At 56.7% G+C, this 20,463-nt stretch overlaps 1 protein-coding gene and 1 long non-coding RNA gene across 5 annotated transcripts in view; both read right to left on the bottom strand.

Moving 5' to 3' along the window:
• Positions 1-8,040, bottom strand: part of LOC138303490 (zinc finger protein 2-like) — a 56,681-nt gene extending 48,641 nt beyond the window's left edge. For 3 of the 4 annotated variants that reach the window (XR_011205404.1, XM_069242665.1, XM_069242666.1), the window contains exon 1: positions 7,755-8,039. Coding sequence is in view for 3 of the 4 variants with exons in the window: in XM_069242665.1 (XP_069098766.1) it covers positions 7,755-7,961 (207 nt within the window). In the remaining variant the exon portion in view is untranslated. Of the gene's footprint in view, positions 1-7,754 lie in introns of all 4 variants that reach the window. The other variant, XM_069242667.1, reaches the window with a different exon arrangement.
• Positions 1-20,463, bottom strand: part of LOC138303505 (uncharacterized) — a 1,082,407-nt gene that overhangs the window by 827,837 nt on the left and 234,107 nt on the right. The gene's annotated exons all lie outside the window — the stretch shown is intronic.

The raw sequence follows: 20,463 nt of genomic DNA, 5'->3' as shown, positions 1-20,463 counted from the left end.
CCCCATCACCCTCCCAGGACACAGAGACCACTCCCCCCATCACCCCCTCCCAGGGCACAGAGACCACTCCCCCCATCACACCCTCCCAGGGCACAGAGACCACTCCCCCCATCACACCCTCCCAGGACACAGAGACCACTCCCCCCATCACCCCCTCCCAGGGCACAGAGACCACTCCCCCCATCACACCCTCCCAGGGCACAGAGACCACTCCCCCCATCACACCCTCCCAGGGCACAGAGACCACTCCCCTCATCACACCCTCCCAGGGCACAGAGACCACTCCCCCCATCACCCCCTCCCAGGACACAGAGACCACTCCCCTCATCACCCAGGGCACAGAGACCACTCCCCTCATCACCCTCCCAGGGCACAGAGACCACTCCCCCCATCACCCAGGGCACAGAGACCACTCCCCTGATCACCCTCCCAGGGCACAGAGACCACTCCCCCCATCACACCCTCCCAGGGCACAGAGACCACTCCCCTCATCACACCCTCCCAGGGCACAGAGACCACTCCCCCCATCACACCCTCCCAGGGCACAGAGACCACTCCCCTCATCACCCTCCCAGGGCACAGAGACCACTCCCCTCATCACACCCTCCCAGGGCACAGAGACCACTCCCCTCATCACCCTCCCAGGACACAGAGACCACTCCCCCCATCACACCCTCCCAGGGCACAGAGACCACTCCCCCCATCACACCCTCCCAGGGCACAGAGACCACTCCCCCCATCACCCAGGGCACAGAGACCACTCCCCTCATCACCCTCCCAGGGCACAGAGACCACTCCCCCCATCACACCCTCCCAGGGCACAGAGACCACTCCCCCCATCACACCCTCCCAGGGCACAGAGACCACTCCCCCCATCACACCCTCCCAGGGCACAGAGACCACTCCCCCCATCACCCTCCCAGGGCACAGAGACCACTCCCCTCACACCCTCCCAGGGCACAGAGACCACTCCCCCCATCACCCCCTCCCAGGACACAGAGACCACTCCCCTCATCACCCAGGGCACAGAGACCACTCCCCTCATCACCCTCCCAGGGCACAGAGACCACTCCCCCCATCACCCAGGGCACAGAGACCACTCCCCCCATCACCCTCCCAGGGCACAGAGACCACTCCCCCCATCACACCCTCCCAGGGCACAGAGACCACTCCCCTCATCACACCCTCCCAGGGCACAGAGACCACTCCCCCCATCACACCCTCCCAGGGCACAGAGACCACTCCCCCCATCACACCCTCCCAGGACACAGAGACCACTCCCCCCATCACCCCCTCCCAGGGCACAGAGACCACTCCCCCCATCACACCCTCCCAGGGCACAGAGACCACTCCCCTCATCACCCTCCCAGGGCACAGAGACCACTCCCCCCATCACCCTCCTAGGGCACAGAGACCACTCCCCCCCATCACACCCTCCCAGGACACAGAGACCACTCCCCCCATCACCCTCCCAGGGCACAGAGACCACTCCCCCCATCACCCTCCCAGGGCACAGAGACCACTCCCCCCATCACACCCTCCCAGGACACAGAGACCACTCCCCCCATCACCCCCTCCCAGGGCACAGAGACCACTCCCCCCATCACCCTCCCAGGGCACAGAGACCACTCCCCCCATCACCCCCTCCCAGGACACAGAGACCACTCCCCCCATCACCCCCTCCCAGGACACAGAGACCACTCCCCCCATCACCCCCTCCCAGGACACAGAGACCACTCCCCCCATCACCCCCTCCCAGGGCACAGAGACCACTCCCCCCATCACCCCCTCCCAGGGCACAGAGACCACTCCCCCCATCACCCCCTCCCAGGGCACAGAGACCACTCCCCCAATCACCCCCTCCCAGGACACAGAGACCACTCCCCCATCACCCCCTCCCAGGACACAGAGACCACTCCCCCCATCACCCCCTCCCAGGACACAGAGACCACTCCCCCCATCACCCTCCCAGGGCACAGAGACCACTCCCCTCATCACCCTCCCAGGGCACAGAGACCACTCCCCCCATCACACCCTCCCAGGGCACAGAGACCACTCCCCTCATCACACCCTCCCAGGGCACAGAGACCACTCCCCTCATCACACCCTCCCAGGGCACAGAGACCACTCCCCTCATCACACCCTCCCAGGGCACAGAGACCACTCCCCCCATCACACCCTCCCAGGGCACAGAGACCACTCCCCCCATCACCCTCCCAGGGCACAGAGACCACTCCCCCCATCACCCTCCCAGGGCACAGAGACCACTCCCCCCATCACCCCCTCCCAGGACACAGAGACCACTCCCCCCATCACACCCTCCCAGGGCACAGAGACCACTCCCCCCATCACACCCTCCCAGGGCACAGAGACCACTCCCCCCATCACCCCCTCCCAGGACACAGAGACCACTCCCCCCATCACACCCTCCCAGGGCACAGAGACCACTCCCCCCATCACACCCTCCCAGGGCACAGAGACCACTCCCCTCATCACACCCTCCCAGGGCACAGAGACCACTCCCCCCATCACACCCTCCCAGGACACAGAGACCACTCCCCCCATCACCCCCTCCCAGGGCACAGAGACCACTCCCCCCATCACCCCCTCCCAGGACACAGAGACCACTCCCCCCATCACCCCCTCCCAGGAAACAGAGACCACTCCCCCCATCACCCCCTCCCAGGGCACAGAGACCACTCCCCCAATCACCCCCTCCCAGGACACAGAGACCACTCCCCCCATCACCCCCTCCCAGGACACAGAGACCACTCCCCCCATCACCCCCTCCCAGGACACAGAGACCACTCCCCCAATCACCCCCTCCCAGGACACAGAGACCACTCCCCCCATCACCCCCTCCCAGGACACAGAGACCACTCCCCCCATCACCCCCTCCCAGGACACAGAGACCACTCCCCCAATCACCCCCTCCCAGGACACAGAGACCACTCCCCCCATCACCCCCTCCCAGGACACAGAGACCACTCCCCCCATCACCCCCTCCCAGGACACAGAGACCACTCCCCCAATCACCCCCTCCCAGGACACAGAGACCACTCCCCCCATCACCCCCTCCCAGGGCACAGAGACCACTCCCCCCATCACCCCCTCCCAGGACACAGAGACCACTCCCCCCATCACCCCCTCCCAGGGGACAGAGACCACTCCCCCCATCACCCTCCCAGGGCACAGAGACCACTCCCCCCATCACCCCCTCCCAGGACACAGAGACCACTCCCCCCATCACCCCCTCCCAGGGCACAGAGACCACTCCCCTCATCACCCTCCCAGGGCACAGAGACCACTCCCCCCATCACCCTCCCAGGGCACAGAGACCACTCCCCCCATCACCCCCTCCCAGGACACAGAGACCACTCCCCCCATCACCCCCTCCCAGGGCACAGAGACCACTCCCCCCATCACCCCCTCCCAGGGCACAGAGACCACTCCCCCCATCACCCCCTCCCAGGACACAGAGACCACTCCCCCCATCACCCCCTCCCAGGACACAGAGACCACTCCCCCCATCACCCTCCCAGGGCACAGAGACCACTCCCCCCATCACCCCCTCCCAGGGCACAGAGACCACTCCCCCAATCACCCCCTCCCAGGACACAGAGACCACTCCCCCCATCACCCCCTCCCAGGGCACAGAGACCACTCCCCCCATCACCCCCTCCCAGGACACAGAGACCACTCCCCCCATCACCCCCTCCCAGGGGACAGAGACCACTCCCCCCATCACCCTCCCAGGGCACAGAGACCACTCCCCCCATCACCCCCTCCCAGGACACAGAGACCACTCCCCCCATCACCCCCTCCCAGGGCACAGAGACCACTCCCCTCATCACCCTCCCAGGGCACAGAGACCACTCCCCCCATCACCCTCCCAGGGCACAGAGACCACTCCCCCCATCACCCCCTCCCAGGACACAGAGACCACTCCCCCCATCACCCCCTCCCAGGGCACAGAGACCACTCCCCCCATCACCCCCTCCCAGGGCACAGAGACCACTCCCCCAATCACCCCCTCCCAGGACACAGAGACCACTCCCCTCATCACCCTCCCAGGGCACAGAGACCACTCCCCCCATCACCCCCTCCCAGGGCACAGAGACCACTCCCCTCATCACCCTCCCAGGGCACAGAGACCACTCCCCCAATCACCCCCTCCCAGGACACAGAGACCACTCCCCCCATCACCCCCTCCCAGGGCACAGAGACCACTCCCCTCATCACCCTCCCAGGGCACAGAGACCACTCCCCTCATCACCCTCCCAGGGCACAGAGACCACTCCCCCCATCACCCCCTCCCAGGGCACAGAGACCACTCCCCTCATCACCCTCCCAGGGCACAGAGACCACTCCCCCCATCACCCAGGGCACAGAGACCACTCCCCCCATCACCCTCCCAGGGCACAGAGACCACTCCCCCCATCACACCCTCCCAGGGCACAGAGACCACTCCCCTCATCACACCCTCCCAGGGCACAGAGACCACTCCCCCCATCACACCCTCCCAGGGCACAGAGACCACTCCCCTCATCACACCCTCCCAGGGCACAGAGACCACTCCCCCCATCACACCCTCCCAGGGCACAGAGACCACTCCCCTCATCACACCCTCCCAGGGCACAGAGACCACTCCCCCCATCACACCCTCCCAGGGCACAGAGACCACTCCCCCCATCACCCTCCCAGGGCACAGAGACCACTCCCCTCATCACACCCTCCCAGGGCACAGAGACCACTCCCCCCATCACCCTCCCAGGGCACAGAGACCACTCCCCCCATCACCCTCCCAGGGCACAGAGACCACTCCCCTCATCACACCCTCCCAGGGCACAGAGACCACTCCCCCCATCACCCAGGGCACAGAGACCACTCCCCCCATCACCCTCCCAGGGCACAGAGACCACTCCCCCATCACCCTCCCAGGGCACAGAGACCACTCCCCTCATCACCCTCCCAGGGCACAGAGACCACTCCCCTCATCACACCCTCCCAGGGCACAGAGACCACTCCCCTCATCACACCCTCCCAGGGCACAGAGACCACTCCCCCCATCACACCCTCCCAGGGCACAGAGACCACTCCCCCCATCACCCTCCCAGGGCACAGAGACCACTCCCCTCATCACACCCTCCCAGGGCACAGAGACCACTCCCCCCATCACCCAGGGCACAGAGACCACTCCCCCCATCACCCTCCCAGGACACAGAGACCACTCCCCCCATCACCCTCCCAGGGCACAGAGACCACTCCCCTCATCACCCTCCCAGGGCACAGAGACCACTCCCCCCATCACACCCTCCCAGGGCACAGAGACCACTCCCCCCATCACCCCCTCCCAGGACACAGAGACCACTCCCCTCATCACACCCTCCCAGGGCACAGAGACCACTCCCCCCATCACCCTCCCAGGACACAGAGACCACTCCCCCCATCACACCCTCCCAGGGCACAGAGACCACTCCCCCCATCACACCCTCCCAGGGCACAGAGACCACTCCCCCCATCACACCCTCCCAGGGCACAGAGACCACTCCCCTCATCACACCCTCCCAGGGCACAGAGACCACTCCCCTCATCACACCCTCCCAGGGCACAGAGACCACTCCCCCCATCACCCCCTCCCAGGGCACAGAGACCACTCCCCTCATCACCCCCTCCCAGGACACAGAGACCACTCCCCTCATCACACCCTCCCAGGACACAGAGACCACTCCCCCCATCACCCTCCCAGGACACAGAGACCACTCCCCCCATCACCCCCTCCCAGGGCACAGAGACCACTCCCCCCATCACACCCTCCCAGGGCACAGAGACCACTCCCCTCATCACACCCTCCCAGGGCACAGAGACCACTCCCCCCATCACCCCCTCCCAGGGCACAGAGACCACTCCCCCCATCACCCCCTCCCAGGGCACAGAGACCACTCCCCCATCACACCCTCCCAGGGCACAGAGACCACTCCCCCCATCACACCCTCCCAGGGCACAGAGACCACTCCCCCCATCACACCCTCCCAGGGCACAGAGACCACTCCCCTCATCACACCCTCCCAGGGCACAGAGACCACTCCCCTCATCACACCCTCCCAGGGCACAGAGACCACTCCCCCCATCACCCCCTCCCAGGGCACAGAGACCACTCCCCTCATCACCCCCTCCCAGGACACAGAGACCACTCCCCCCATCACCCCCTCCCAGGGCACAGAGACCACTCCCCCATCACCCTCCCAGGGCACAGAGACCACTCCCCCCATCACCCTCCCAGGACACAGAGACCACTCCCCCCATCACACCCTCCCAGGGCACAGAGACCACTCCCCCCATCACCCCCTCCCAGGACACAGAGACCACTCCCCTCATCACACCCTCCCAGGACACAGAGACCACTCCCCCCATCACCCTCCCAGGACACAGAGACCACTCCCCCCATCACCCCCTCCCAGGGCACAGAGACCACTCCCCCCATCACACCCTCCCAGGGCACAGAGACCACTCCCCCCATCACACCCTCCCAGGGCACAGAGACCACTCCCCTCATCACACCCTCCCAGGGCACAGAGACCACTCCCCCCATCACCCCCTCCCAGGGCACAGAGACCACTCCCCCCATCACCCCCTCCCAGGGCACAGAGACCACTCCCCTCATCACCCCCTCCCAGGACACAGAGACCACTCCCCCCATCACCCTCCCAGGACACAGAGACCACTCCCCTCATCACCCCCTCCCAGGACACAGAGACCACTCCCCCCATCACCCTCCCAGGACACAGAGACCACTCCCCCCATCACCCTCCCAGGGCACAGAGACCACTCCCCCCATCACCCCCTCCCAGGACACAGAGACCACTCCCCCCATCACACCCTCCCAGGGCACAGAGACCACTCCCCCCATCACACCCTCCCAGGGCACAGAGACCACTCCCCTCATCACACCCTCCCAGGACACAGAGACCACTCCCCCCATCACCCTCCCAGGACACAGAGACCACTCCCCCCATCACCCCCTCCCAGGGCACAGAGACCACTCCCCCCATCACACCCTCCCAGGGCACAGAGACCACTCCCCCCATCACACCCTCCCAGGGCACAGAGACCACTCCCCCCATCACACCCTCCCAGGGCACAGAGACCACTCCCCTCATCACACCCTCCCAGGGCACAGAGACCACTCCCCTCATCACCCCCTCCCAGGACACAGAGACCACTCCCCCCATCACACCCTCCCAGGACACAGAGACCACTCCCCCCATCACCCCCTCCCAGGGCACAGAGACCACTCCCCCCATCACACCCTCCCAGGGCACAGAGACCACTCCCCCCATCACCCCCTCCCAGGACACAGAGACCACTCCCCCCATCACCCCCTCCCAGGACACAGAGACCACTCCCCCCATCACCCTCCCAGGGCACAGAGACCACTCCCCTCATCACACCCTCCCAGGGCACAGAGACCACTCCCCCCATCACACCCTCCCAGGACACAGAGACCACTCCCCCCATCACACCCTCCCAGGACACAGAGACCACTCCCCCCATCACCCTCCCAGGACACAGAGACCACTCCCCCATCACCCCCCAACAGGGCAGGAACTCCCCCAGCCCCACACCCCCCCGCCCCCGGGGCACAGCGGACACCCACGGCTGCCAGGATCCGATGGGAAGGCTGTGCTGCTCCCAGGAGCTGCCGGGGTACAGCCCGCATGCACGTCCCCCCCTTCGCTCCCTCCCGGCCTCACCTGTCCTGTCCCCCACCGCGGCGCCGCTCTGTTGGGCTTCATGGCGGCTCCTCCCTCCAGCTGCCGGGCACAGCGCAGGCCTCTCCGGGGACGGGGTCCTCGTGTTCTCCCCGCAGAGGCTCCTCCGGGTCCGAGCACCGAAGCGACCGAGAAACTACCGAACTGAGGCCGCCTGGGAGACCAAGACTTCCGGCAGGTCTCCGACATAGCATGCGCGGAGCAGAGACACTACTGCAGCGCATGCGCGAAGGCGACTGCTGTAAAGCGCATGTGCAGAAAGGAGACCCGAGGCAAAACGCATGCGCAAGAAGAGAGATGTAAGGGGCGTGGTTTCTAAAGCGCATGGGCAACGAGATTCTATGTAGAGCGCGTGCGCGTAGAGCGATACTACTAGACAACACATGCGGTAAGGAGAAATACCATTATTGGGCGCATGCGCTGAGAAAGCTATTTGTAGTGCGCACGCGTAAAGAAAAAGTAAACTTTTAAGGCGCATGCGTACTGGAGCATACCTCCTAGCGCGTGTAGTGATGAAACATGGTTTTAAAACGTATACTCGGTGGCAAATGTGGTTTCTACCTGTTTCCATATAAGAGCTTCTCATCAGCATATAGAAGGCTCTAATGCCCTGCGGCGTTCCACTGCTTCACAGTGTTGGAATGGCGCATGCGCAAAGGAGAGACACCTTCTGGTGGTGGTTGTGGGGGGGGTCTGATACCATAGCCCCCCACCTCCCAGAGAGAGGCTTCAGAAGTTGTTGCTTCTGCTCCAGTTTGCCTCCTGTACGGCCACAGAAGCTTGGGGACCCCCTTATTTCCAATATTGGAAAGTGAGCACTACTACTCAGGCCTGTGCACTCCACTCACCATGAGTGAGCGTCAGAGGCCAGACGGTGCAGCCTGCTTCGCTGAGCAGGAGGATTTATTCCTCGCTGAGGACATTGTTCACGCCCTTGACGCCTCAGTGGCACAGTCTGTCGGTCGCGCCCTGGCAGTTGCGCTCCAACCTATCACCAGACAGATGAAGCGCTACGTGCTGACTGCCCCTCCCTACGGCAATCCCATGCCCCTTTCTAGCGCTGGCCAGGACCCGAATGCCCTCACGCAGCGCCCACTGCCCATCTGTCCCAATCTCAGTCCTACTCCGACCACCAGTATTCAGCTAAACAGTCCACCCGCGCCCAAGCCCTTTCTCCCCCCGCCCAGACGATGCCTCCCGTTCGTCCCAGTCATATTCAGACAACGGATCTCTCCCGCACAAGCTGCACAGACACTCCTCTGATGAACAGCACCGCCCCACCCTCCTCTGAAGGTACAGCCCCTATGTCTGCTTTCACTTTCAACCAAGATGAGATTATCCACCCCAGGACCTCAGACTAGGCCCCCCTCCCTGCAGTGACGGACCATGCCCATGCACGTATAAAGAAGGCCCTAGATAAGGACGTCCAGAGTCGCCTGCGGTCTGAGTGTCCACGACCTGACATACCCGACAAGGTGGCTATGACCCCTGAGCTGGACCCGAATCTGGCAACCTTTCTCAATCGCTCCACAAAGGACCCCAAGAAGGAGATAGATAGGTCCTGGAAGTCCTGCCAGGACAAAGTCCTAGACCTCTCTGGTCCGTTATGTAAAATCCTAGACCTGGCGGTCGCAACAAGGGAATCCTCTTCACAAGTATACCCTTATACCCTGGCCGCATGGGGTCAGTGCGTGCTCTGCTTATTGGTTAACGCTAATTGCGCTATCTCCCTGGAGAGGAGAAAGTCTATTCCACTTCGTATAGATCTGAAGTTGGTAGACCTCACAAATGCAGAACCGGGGCCCCTAGCCAACGGACTCTTGTTTGGCAACAAATTCTTGAATGATTTGGGCAAATTCGTCCATACATTCACAGCACTGGACAAATCCAGATCTCCATGAACAAGGTCTTCCAAAATCAAATTTTTGCCAGGGCCGGCAGACTACAAGGGCGCCTGACTGGCCGCGCCGCCTCAAACAGCCCTCAGTCATCCTACACCCCATCAGGCAGAGGTTTTTCGTCTCCCCGAGACACCTTCTACCCTGCCAGAGCCCGAGCACTCCGTACCCGCTTCAACCAAGGTGGTTTCAAGAACAATTACAACTCCAGCTCCAACCCTCATGGTAGGCCTCATTTCACCTTCTCTTGTAACTCTAGGGGGAAGGACCAGGATTTTTCTTCACAATTGGTCAGCACTAACATCAGACCAATGGGTTCTGGAGACAGTTGCAGGTTTCTGTCTAGAATTCTTTGGGAATCCTCAGCAGATGTCCTTGCCGCCTCCTATCCATTTTTCCCAACTAGATCTAGATTTTATTCGGCAAAAGGTCCAACAATTGTTGCTCAAAGACGCAAATGCTCCATGCCATCCAGACCCTTCAGGCTATTGCAGCAATATTTTTACGGTAAGCAAGAGAGGTGGAGGGTCACGCCTAGTGATCAATCTAAGGGAGTTCAACAACTGGATACTATACCGGCACTTCAAGATGGAAGGGATCCATATTCTCAGGGACATTCTCAGGGAAGGCGACTGCATGGTACGCTTGGACTTGAAAGATGCCTATCTCACAATTCTAATTTTCCACCCCCCACAGGAGATATCTCCAATTCCAATGGGACAGTCAATGGTTCCACTTCAAGGTACTCCCTTTCGGCCTTTCATCCGCACCCTGGTGCTTCCCCAAAGTTATGCGCCCTGTAGTAGAGAGCCTCTGAGCCAAAGGAGTTGGGATGATCGTCTATTTAGATGTTATGTTGCTGATGGCCCAAGATGCCCATCTCTTCATGCAACATTTAGATTGGACCATACAGTTGCTCCAAGAACTGGAATTTTTGATCAATGTAAAGAAATCCGCTCTGATGTCATTTCGTCAGATGGAGTTTCTGGAGTTCCAGATCGACTCTGTTTCTTCCCTCCTGTCCCTTCCGGCCCAGAAGTTACAATCAATCCGGAAGGAGATCAAGTCCACTCTCCAGAAAGACAAAATATCCCTCAGGGTCCTGGCCAGGATAATGGGACTTCTAGTGTCTTCCATACAGGCCATATTTCCAGCGGCCCTGCATTACATGGTGCTTCAACGTCTAAAAATCCATCACCTCCAGAAGGGTCTTTCTTACACAGAAATCATAACTGTGACTCAGGAGACGCGTTGCGAACTCCAATGGTGGCTCAACCACATGGCAGCGTGGATCGGCAGGGCCATCTTCGGATTTCGTCCGGGTGTCATTCTGGAATCAGATGCCAGCAAATGGGGCTGGGGAGCCAGATGCAACTCTGTCTCCACAGGAGGGCGTTGGTCTAACAACGAGTCTCGGCTTCATATAAATTACTTGGAGGTGTTAGCAGGCTCATTCGCCATAAAAACTCTGGCCCCTCGTTCCAATTGTTGCATTCTCCTGCGCATGGACAGCGTCTCTGTGGTGCGTTAAGTCAACAAGCTAGGTGGGACAAGGTCTCATATTCTAGCAGAGATAGCGAAGGCGTTTTGGCGCTATTGGCTCCAGAATCAGATCTCAGTAACAGCAGAATACCTTCCAGGTCAACTCAATACAATAGCAGACTAGAATTCCAGATTCCTCAGATCTCAGTGAGTGGAAACTCCATCCCACAGTGTTCCAAACCCTCCAGAGGAGATGGGCACAGTGTCACATAGACCTCTTTGCATCTCATCTTTCCCACCAGCTGCATCAGTTCTACTCTTGGAGACCTGATCCCCTGTCACGGATGCCTTTCTTCAACAGTGGACAGGGCCAGTTCTTTACTCCTTCCCCCCCTTTATAATGATACCCAGAGTAGCGTCTCAATCTCTCATTCAGAAAGCAGAGCTAATTCTGATAACTCCTCTCTGGAGAGCTCAGCCTTGGTTCCCAGTTCTCCTGGAAATGTCCAGGGACTTCCCGGTTCAGGTTCCCTCAATCCCAGCAGGTCAAACACATCCTCTTCTAATCCAGGACAAAGGACACCTCATGTTCTGGCGCATTTCAGGCAACATTGGCACCTGCCAGGCCTTTTGGAGCAATCTGCTTCCTTCATCTTAGCATCTTGGTCAGACTCCATCCATAAACGTTATTCCTCGGCACGGCGTAGATGGGTGGGATGGTGCAGCCCTCGGGATTTGGATCCCTTGGGGCCCAAGTTGCTGCTGTAGTCAATTTCTTCGCAGATATAGCATCTCAGGGGCTACGTTTCTGCACAGTAAATAATTATAGATCCGCTATACATCCTCTTGTGTTTAGGGTGATGAGGGGTATCCGAGTGGCTAATCCTCCTCAACCGAACTATGCTCATCTTTGGGATGTAAATATCATCTTAAAAGTTTTGCGACAATGGGCTTGTATCACAGACTTATTCTGGAAGCAATTGTCCGCTAAACTGACTATGTTGTTGTGTTTAATATCATCATGTAGACAAGTGTTAGACGTGAGAGCTCTAGACATTTCTGGTCGTGTCTTTTCCCTGAATGGAGTTACCTTTTCAATATCCAGAAGAATGAAGACTTTTTCAAGGCAAGTAACCTATCCTAGTTTTCTGGAAGATACCAAACTGTGTGTGGTACAATGTTTAAGGGAGTATGAGGACCATAGCTGAGAATTTCATCAATCTCCTGGGGGCCAATTGTTAATTGCACTTCAAAAACCTTTTCATCCGTTATCTTCTGCTACCTTGGCTCGCTGGGTGAGATGGATTCTGACTGAAGCAGGGATAAATACTTCTGTGTTTGGGGCCCACTCTGTACGAGGCACTATGGCATCGAAATCCTTTTCTCTCGGCTCTCAGTTGCAAGAAATAATGAAGGCAGCAGACTGGTTATCCGACTCTGCATTCAAAACATGTAATTTCAAACCAATTTTGGATGTAGCCTCGGTTGTCTTACAACAGCTTTAAACAAGCATAATCCAAAGTCTCCGGTCCTGATATAGAATGAAAAAGTTTCTAACATACGCAACATGAATTTTCAATTCTATTAAGGACACGGAGGCGAGGATTATCCCATCCAATAGACTTAGGCCCTCATTACAACCCTGGCGGTAAATGCCGTCTACCGCCATGCCGACGGCTGCCAAGATACCGTGACCGCAGCGGTAATCCTCCACAGGTATTATGACCCACACATAGAAATCCACCACAATACAGACAACCACACAAGTCTGCCACACCAAAGGTCAGTGATAAACTGGTGTAGGAACGTACCATCTTGCCTGGCATGTTACCCCCATTTTTACTTGTATGTCAGTTGTTTTTGCCTGTTTCACTGGGATCCTGCTAGGCAAGGATCGACTGCTGACTGCTCCAGGACGCCTGCAAAACTGCAACAAAGTAGCAAGAAGACTACCAGCGACATTGCAGCACCTAATCCTGCCGGCTTTCTGGACTGTTTCCTGGTGGTGCATGGTCTGGGGGCTGTCTGCCTTCACCTTGCACTGGAAGCCATGAAGAAATCTCCCGTGGGCTGACGGAGTCTACCCCCTTCTAACGCAGGCACCAAATGTCAGCTTCACTGTGAGAAGGTAGCCTCTTTCTAGCCTTGTTACCCCCACTTTTGGCCTGTTTGTGAGTGTATGTCAGGGTGTTTGTCACTGTTTTCACTGTCTCACTGGGATCCTGATAGCCAGGCCTCAGTGCTCATAGTGAAAACACCATGTTTTCAGTATGGTTGTTATGTGTCACTGGGATCCTGCTAGTCAGGACCCCAGTGCTCATAGGTTTGTGGCCTATATGTATGTGTCACTGGGACCCTGTCACACAGGGCCCCAGTGCTCATAGGTGTGCATGTATATGTTCCCTGTGTGGTGCCTAACTGTCTCACTGAGGCTCTGCTAACCAGAACCTCAGTGGTTATGCTCTCTCATTACTTTCAAATTGTCACTAACAGGCTAGTGACCAATTTTACCAATTTACATTGGCTTACTGGAACACCCTTATAATTCCCTAGTATATGGTACTGAGGTACCCAGGGTATTGGGGTTCCAGGAGATCCCTATGGGCTACAGCATTTCTTTTGCCACCCATAGGGAGCTCTGACAATTCTTACACAGGCCTGCCACTGCAGCCTGAGTGAAATAACGTCCACGTTATTTCACAGCCATTTTACACTGCACTTAAGTAACTTATAAGTCACCTATATGTCTAACCTTTACCTGGTAAAGGTTAGGTGCAAAGTTACTTAGTGTGAGGGCACCCTGGCACTAGCCAAGGTGCCCCCACATTGTTCAGAGCCAATTCCCTGAACTTTGTGAGTGCGGGGACACCATTACACGCGTGCACTACATATAGGTCACTACCTATATGTAGCTTCACCATGGTAACTCCGAATATGGCCATGTAACATGTCTATGATCATGGAATTGCCCCCTCTATGCCATCCTGGCATTGTTGGTACAATTCCATGATCCCAGTGGTCTGTAGCACAGACCCTGGTACTGCCAAACTGCCCTTCCTGGGGTTTCACTGCAGCTGCTGCTGCTGCCAACCCCTCAGACAGGCATCTGCCCTCCTGGGGTCCAGCCAGGCCTGGCCCAGGATGGCAGAACAAAGAACTTCCTCTGAGAGAGGGTGTGACACCCTCTCCCTTTGGAAAATGGTGTGAAGGCAGGGGAGGAGTAGCCTCCCCCAGCCTCTGGAAATGCTTTGTTGGGCACAGAGGTGCCCAATTCTGCATAAGCCAGTCTACACCGGTTCAGGGACCCCTTAGCCCCTGCTCTGGCGCGAAACTGGACAAAGGAAAGGGGAGTGACCACTCCCCTGACCTGCACCTCCCCTGGGAGGTGTCCAGAGCTCCTCCAGTGTGCTCCAGACCTCTGCCATCTTGGAAACAGAGGTGCTGCTGGCACACTGGACTGCTCTGAGTGGCCAGTGCCACCAGGTGACGTCAGAGACTCCTTGTGATAGGCTCCTTCAGGTGTTAGTAGCCTCTCCTCTCTCCTAGGTAGCCAAACCCTCTTTTCTGGCTATTTAGGGTCTCTGTCTCTGAGGAAACTTTAGATAACGAATGCATGAGCTCAGCCGAGTTCCTCTGCATCTCCCTCTTCACCTTCTGATAAGGAATCGACCGCTGACCGCGCTGGAAGCCTGCAAACCTGCAACATAGTAGCAAAGACGACTACTGCAACTCTGTAACGCTGATCCTGCCGCCTTCTCGACTGTTTTCCTGCTTGTGCATGCTGTGGGGGTAGCCTGCCTCCTCTCTGCACCAGAAGCTCCGAAGAAATCTCCCGTGGGTCGACGGAATCTTCCCCCTGCAACCGCAGGCACCAAAAAGCTGCATCTCCGGTCCCTTGGGTCTCCTCTCAGCACGACGAGCTAGGTCCCTCGAATCCAGCGACACTGTCCAAGTGACTCCCACAGTCCAGTGACTCTTCAGCCCGAGTTTGGTGGAGGTAAGTCCTTGCCTCACCTCGCTGGGCTGCATTGCTGGGAACCGCGACTTTGCAAGCTACTCCGGCCCCTGTGCACTTCCGGCGGAAATCCTTCGTGCACAGCCAAGCCTGGGTCCACGGCACTCTAACCTGCATTGCACGACTTTCTAAGTTGGTCTCCGGCGACGTGGGACTCCTTTGTGCAACTTCGGCGAGCACCGTTTCACGCATCCTCGTAGTGCCTGTTTCTGGCACTTCTCCGGGTGCTACCTGCTTCAGTGAGGGCTCTTTGTCTTGCTCGACGTCCCCTCTCTCTGCAGGTCCAATTTGCGACCTCCTGGTCCCTCCTGGGCCCCAGCAGCGTCCAAAAACGCCAAACGCACGATTTGCGTGTAGCAAGGCTTGTTGGCGTCCATCTGGCGGGAAAACACTTCTGCACGACTCTCCAGGGCGTGAGGGATCCATCCTCCAAAGGGAAAGTCTCTAGCCCTTGTCGTTTTTGCAGTATTCACAGTTCTTCAGCCTAGTAAGAGCTTCTTTGCACCAACCGCTGGCATTTCTTGGGCATCTGCCCATCTCCGAGTTGCTTGTGACTTTTGGACTTGGTCCCCTTGTTCCACAGGTACCCTCAGTCAGGAATCCATCGTTGTTGCATTGCTGATTTGTGTTTTCCTTGCATTTTCCCTCTAACACGACTATTTTTTCCTTAGGGGAACTTTAGTGCACTTGGCACTCACTTTTCAGGGTCTTGGGGAGGGTTATTTTGCTAACTCTCACTATTTTCTAATAGTCCCAGAGACCCTCTACAAGGTCACATAGGTTTGGGGTCCATTCGTGGTTCGCATTCCACTTCTGGAGTATATGGTTTGTGTTGCCCCTATCCCTATGTTTCCCCATTGCATCCTATTGTAACTATACATTGTTTGCACTGTTTTCTAAGACTATACTGCATATTTTTGCTATTGTGTATATATATCTTGTGTATATTTCCTATCCTCTCACTGAGGGTACACTCTAAGATACTTTGGCATATTGTCATAAAAATAAAGTACCTTTATTTTTAGTATAACTGTGTATTGTGTTTTCTTATGATATTGTGCATGTGACACTAAGTGGTACTGTAGTAGCTTCACACGTCTCCTAGTTCAGCCTAAGCTGCTCTGCTAAGCTACCATTATCTATCAGCCTAAGCTGCTAGACACCCTATACACTAATAAGGGATAACTGGGCCTGGTGCAAGGTGCAAGTACCCCTTGGTACTCACTACAAGCCAGTCCGGTTCTCTGGGTCCCCTCTCATCGTGACGAGCGTGGTCCCTGGAACACAGGTGGTGGATCCAAGTGACCCCCGACAGTCCAGTGGTCCATCTGTCCAAATTTGGAGGAGGTAAGTCCTTGCCTCCCCTCTCCAGACAGTAATCCTGTGGACTGCTGCTGCTAGGGCTTCGGTGTGCACTTTTGCAAGGAATCCTTCATGCACAGCACAGCCCAGGTCCCCAGCACTCCGTCCTGCATTGCTCAACTCGCTGAGTTGACCACCGGCTTCGTGGGACCCTCTTTTGTAGTGATGAGCAGACCGCCATGCTCAGTTTTCTTGAACCGGTGTTCAAGTACTTCTGCGGGTGCTGCCTTCTTGTGCATGGGCTCTCTGTGTTGCTGAGGGCCCCCACTGTCTCCTCTTCTAAGTGGCAACCTCCTGGTCCTTTCTGCGCCCGGGCTGCACCCTTTTTCTTCAACTGCGACCTTTGCAGCTAGCAAGGCTTGTTTGCTGTCTTTCTCCAAAGAAACAACTCTGCATCCTCCAGCAGTCCGTGGGACATCTTCTGTGCAAAGGAGAAGTTCCTGTCATCTTCCATTGTTGCAGAATCTTCAGCTTCTTCCACCCGGAGGCAGCCATTTTGCACCTTCATCCGGGGTTTAGTGGGCTCCTGCCCCCCCTGGACAGTTTCGAGATTCTTGGACTTGGTCCTCTTCTTTTGTAGGCCCTCCGGTCCAGGAATCCGTCTTCAGTACTTTGCAGTCATTGTGGTCTTTGCAGAATCTCCTATCACAACTTTAGTGTGTTTCTGGGGAAGTAGGGTCACTTTACTCCTACTTTTCAGGGTCTTGGGTTGGGGTATCTTGGACACCCTTAGTGTTTTCTTACACTCCCAGCGACCCTCTACAACCTACACTACGCCTGGGGTCCATTCGTGGTTCGCATTCCACTTTTGGAGTATATGGTTTGTGTTTCCCCTAGGCCTATTTCTACCTATTGCATTCTATTGTGATTCTACATTGTTTCCACTACTTTTCTAACTGTTACTTACCTGATTTTGGTTTGTGTGCATATCATTTGTGTATATTACTTACCTCCTAAGGGAGTGTATCCTCTGAGATACTTTTGGCATATTGTCACTAAAATAAAGTACCAAGTCCAAGAGTCACGCAAGTGTCCAGGAGGGCAGGAGCCCACTAATCCCCGGGTGAAGGTGCAAAAGGGCTGCCTCCGGGTGGAGGAAGCCGAAGATTCTGCAACAACAGAAGGTGCCAGGAACTTCTTTTTTGGTCAGAAGATGTCCCATGGCGTGATGGAGGATGCAGAGTTGTTTCCACGCAGAAAGACCGCAAACAAGCCTTGCTAGCTGCAAGAGTCGCAGTTGATAATTGTGGGTGCTGCTGGGGCCCAGGAAGGGCCAGGAGGTCGCCCCTTGGAGGAGGAGGCAGAGGGGGCGCTCAGCAACTCAGAGGGCCCCCGCTGAAGCAGGCAGCACCTGCAGAAGTACCGGAACAGGCACTTAGAAGATCTGAGGACAGCAATCGACTCAAAGTCACAAAGGAGGGTCCCACGACGTCGGAGTCCAACTCAGCGAGTTGGGCAAGGCAAGACGGAGTGCTGGGGACCTGGGCTAGGCTGCGCATGAAGGAAGTCTTGAAAAAGTGCACAGAAGCCTGAGCAGCTGCAGTTCACACAGTACACAGGATTTCTGTCTGGCGTGGACTTACCTCCACCAAATTGGGACAGAAGGGCCACTGGACTGTGGGAGACACTTGGACCCAGCTCCTGTGTTCCAGGGACCACGCTCGTCAGGATGGGAGGGGACCCAGAGGACCGGTGATCCAGAAGTTTGGTGCCTGCGATAGGGGGAAGATTCCGTCGACCCACTGGAGATTTCTTCTTGGCTTCCAGTGCAGGGTGAAGACAGACAGCCCTCAGAGCATGCACCACCAGGAAACAGTCGAAAAAGCCGGCAGGATGAGGTGCTACAATGTTGCTGGTAGTCTTTTTGCTACTTTGTTGTGGTTATGCAGGCATCCTGGAGCAGTCAGCAGTCAATCCTTGGCAGAAGTCGAAGAGGGAAGTGCAGAGGAACTCTGGTGAGCTCTTGCATTCGTTATCTGGTGAGATGCCCACAGGAGAGACCCTAAATAGCCCACAGAGGAGGATTGGCTACTGAGAGAGGTAAGAACCTATCAGGAGGGGTCTCTGACATCACCTGCTGGCACTGGCCACTCAGAGCTGTCCATTGTGCCCTCACACCTCTGCATTCAAGATGACAGGTCTGGGAGACACTGGGGGAGCTTTGGTACCTGCCCTGGGAGATGCTGGTCAGGGGAGTGGTCACTCCCCTTTCCTTTGTCCAGTTTCATGCCAGAGCAGGGCTGGGGGATCCCTGAACCAGTGTAGACTGGCTTATGCAGAGAGGGCACCATCTGTGCCCATCAAAGCATTTCCAGAGGCTGGGGGAGACTACTCATCCCCAGCCCTTCACACCTATTCCAAAGGGAGAGGGTGTAACACCCTCTCTCACAGGAAATCCTTTGTTCTGCCTTCCTGGGACCAGGCTGCCCAGGCCCCAGGGGGGCAGAAACCTGTCTGAGGGGTTGGCAGCAGCAGTAGCTACAGTGGAGACCCCGGAAAGCAAGTTTGGCAGTATCCAGGCTCTGTGCTGGAGACCAGGGGATGCATGGAATTGTCCCCTCAATACCAGAATGGTATTGGGGTGACAATTCCATGATCCTAGACATGTTACATGGCCATGTTCGGAGTTATCATTGTGAAGCTACATTTAGGTAGTGACCGATATGTAGTGCACACGTGTAATGGTGTCCCCGCACTCACAAGGTCCGGGGAATTTGCCCTGAACAATGTGGGGGCACCTTGGCTAGTGCCAGGGTGCCCACACACTAAGTAACTTTGCACCTAACCTTCACCAAGTGAGGGTTAGACATATAGGTGACTTATAAGTTACTTATGTGCAGTGAAAAATGGCTGTGACATAACGTGGATGTTCTTTCACTCAGGCTGCAGTGGCAGTCCTGTGAAAGAATTGTCTGAGCTCCCTATGGGTGGCAAAAGAAATGCTGCAGCCCATAGGGATCTCCTGGAACCCCAATACCCTTGGTACCTAGGTACCATATACACGGAATTATAAGGGCGTTCCAGTGTGCCAATGAGAATTGGTAAAATTAGTCACTAGCCTGCAGTGACAATTTTAAAAGCAGAGAGAGCATAAACACTGAGGTTCTGGTTAGCAGAGCCTCAGTGATACAGTTAGGCACCACACAGGGAACACATACAGGGCATACTTTATGAGCACTGGGGTCCTGACTAGCAGGATCCCAGTGACACATAGGCAAAAACAAACATACATACAGTAAAAATGGGGGTAACATGCCAGGCAAGATGGTACTTTCCTACACAACCCCTGTGAGAAAGTAGCCTCTTTCTAGCCTTGTTACCCCCACTTTTGGCCTGTTTGTGAGTATATGTCAGGGTGTTTTCACTGTCTCACTAGGATCCTGCTAGCCAGGGCCCAGTGCTCATAGTGAAAACCCCATGTTTTCAGTATGTTTGTTATGTTTACTGGGACCCTGCTAGCCAGGACCCCAGTGCTCATACGTTTGTGGCCAATATGTATGTGTTCCCTGTGTGATGCCTAACTGTCTCACTGCTAACCAGAACCTCAGTGATTACGCTCTCTCTTTACAAATTGTCACTAACAGGCTAGTGACCAATTTCACCAATTCACATTGGCATACTGGAACACGCTTATAATTCCCTAGTATATGGTACTGAGGTACCCAGGGTATTGGGGTTCCAGGAAATCCCTACGGGCTGCAGCATTTCTTTTGCCACCCATAGGGAGCTCTGACAATTCTTACACAGGCCTGCCACTGCAGCCTGAGTGAAATAACGTCCACGTTATTTCACAGCCATTTACCACTGCACTTAAGTAACTTATAAGTCACCTATATGTCTAACCTTCACCTGGTGAAGGTTGTGTGCTAAGTTACTTAGTGTGTGGGCACCCTGGCACTAGCCAAGGTGCCCCCACATTGTTCAGGGCAAATTC

The sequence above is a fragment of the Pleurodeles waltl genome, chromosome 7 (assembly GCF_031143425.1).
Source record: "Pleurodeles waltl isolate 20211129_DDA chromosome 7, aPleWal1.hap1.20221129, whole genome shotgun sequence".
NCBI classification, from domain to species: Eukaryota; Metazoa; Chordata; class Amphibia; order Caudata; family Salamandridae; genus Pleurodeles; species Pleurodeles waltl.
The sequence above is the reverse complement of the archived record's forward strand: the minus strand, read 5'-3'. Positions and strand labels throughout refer to the sequence as shown.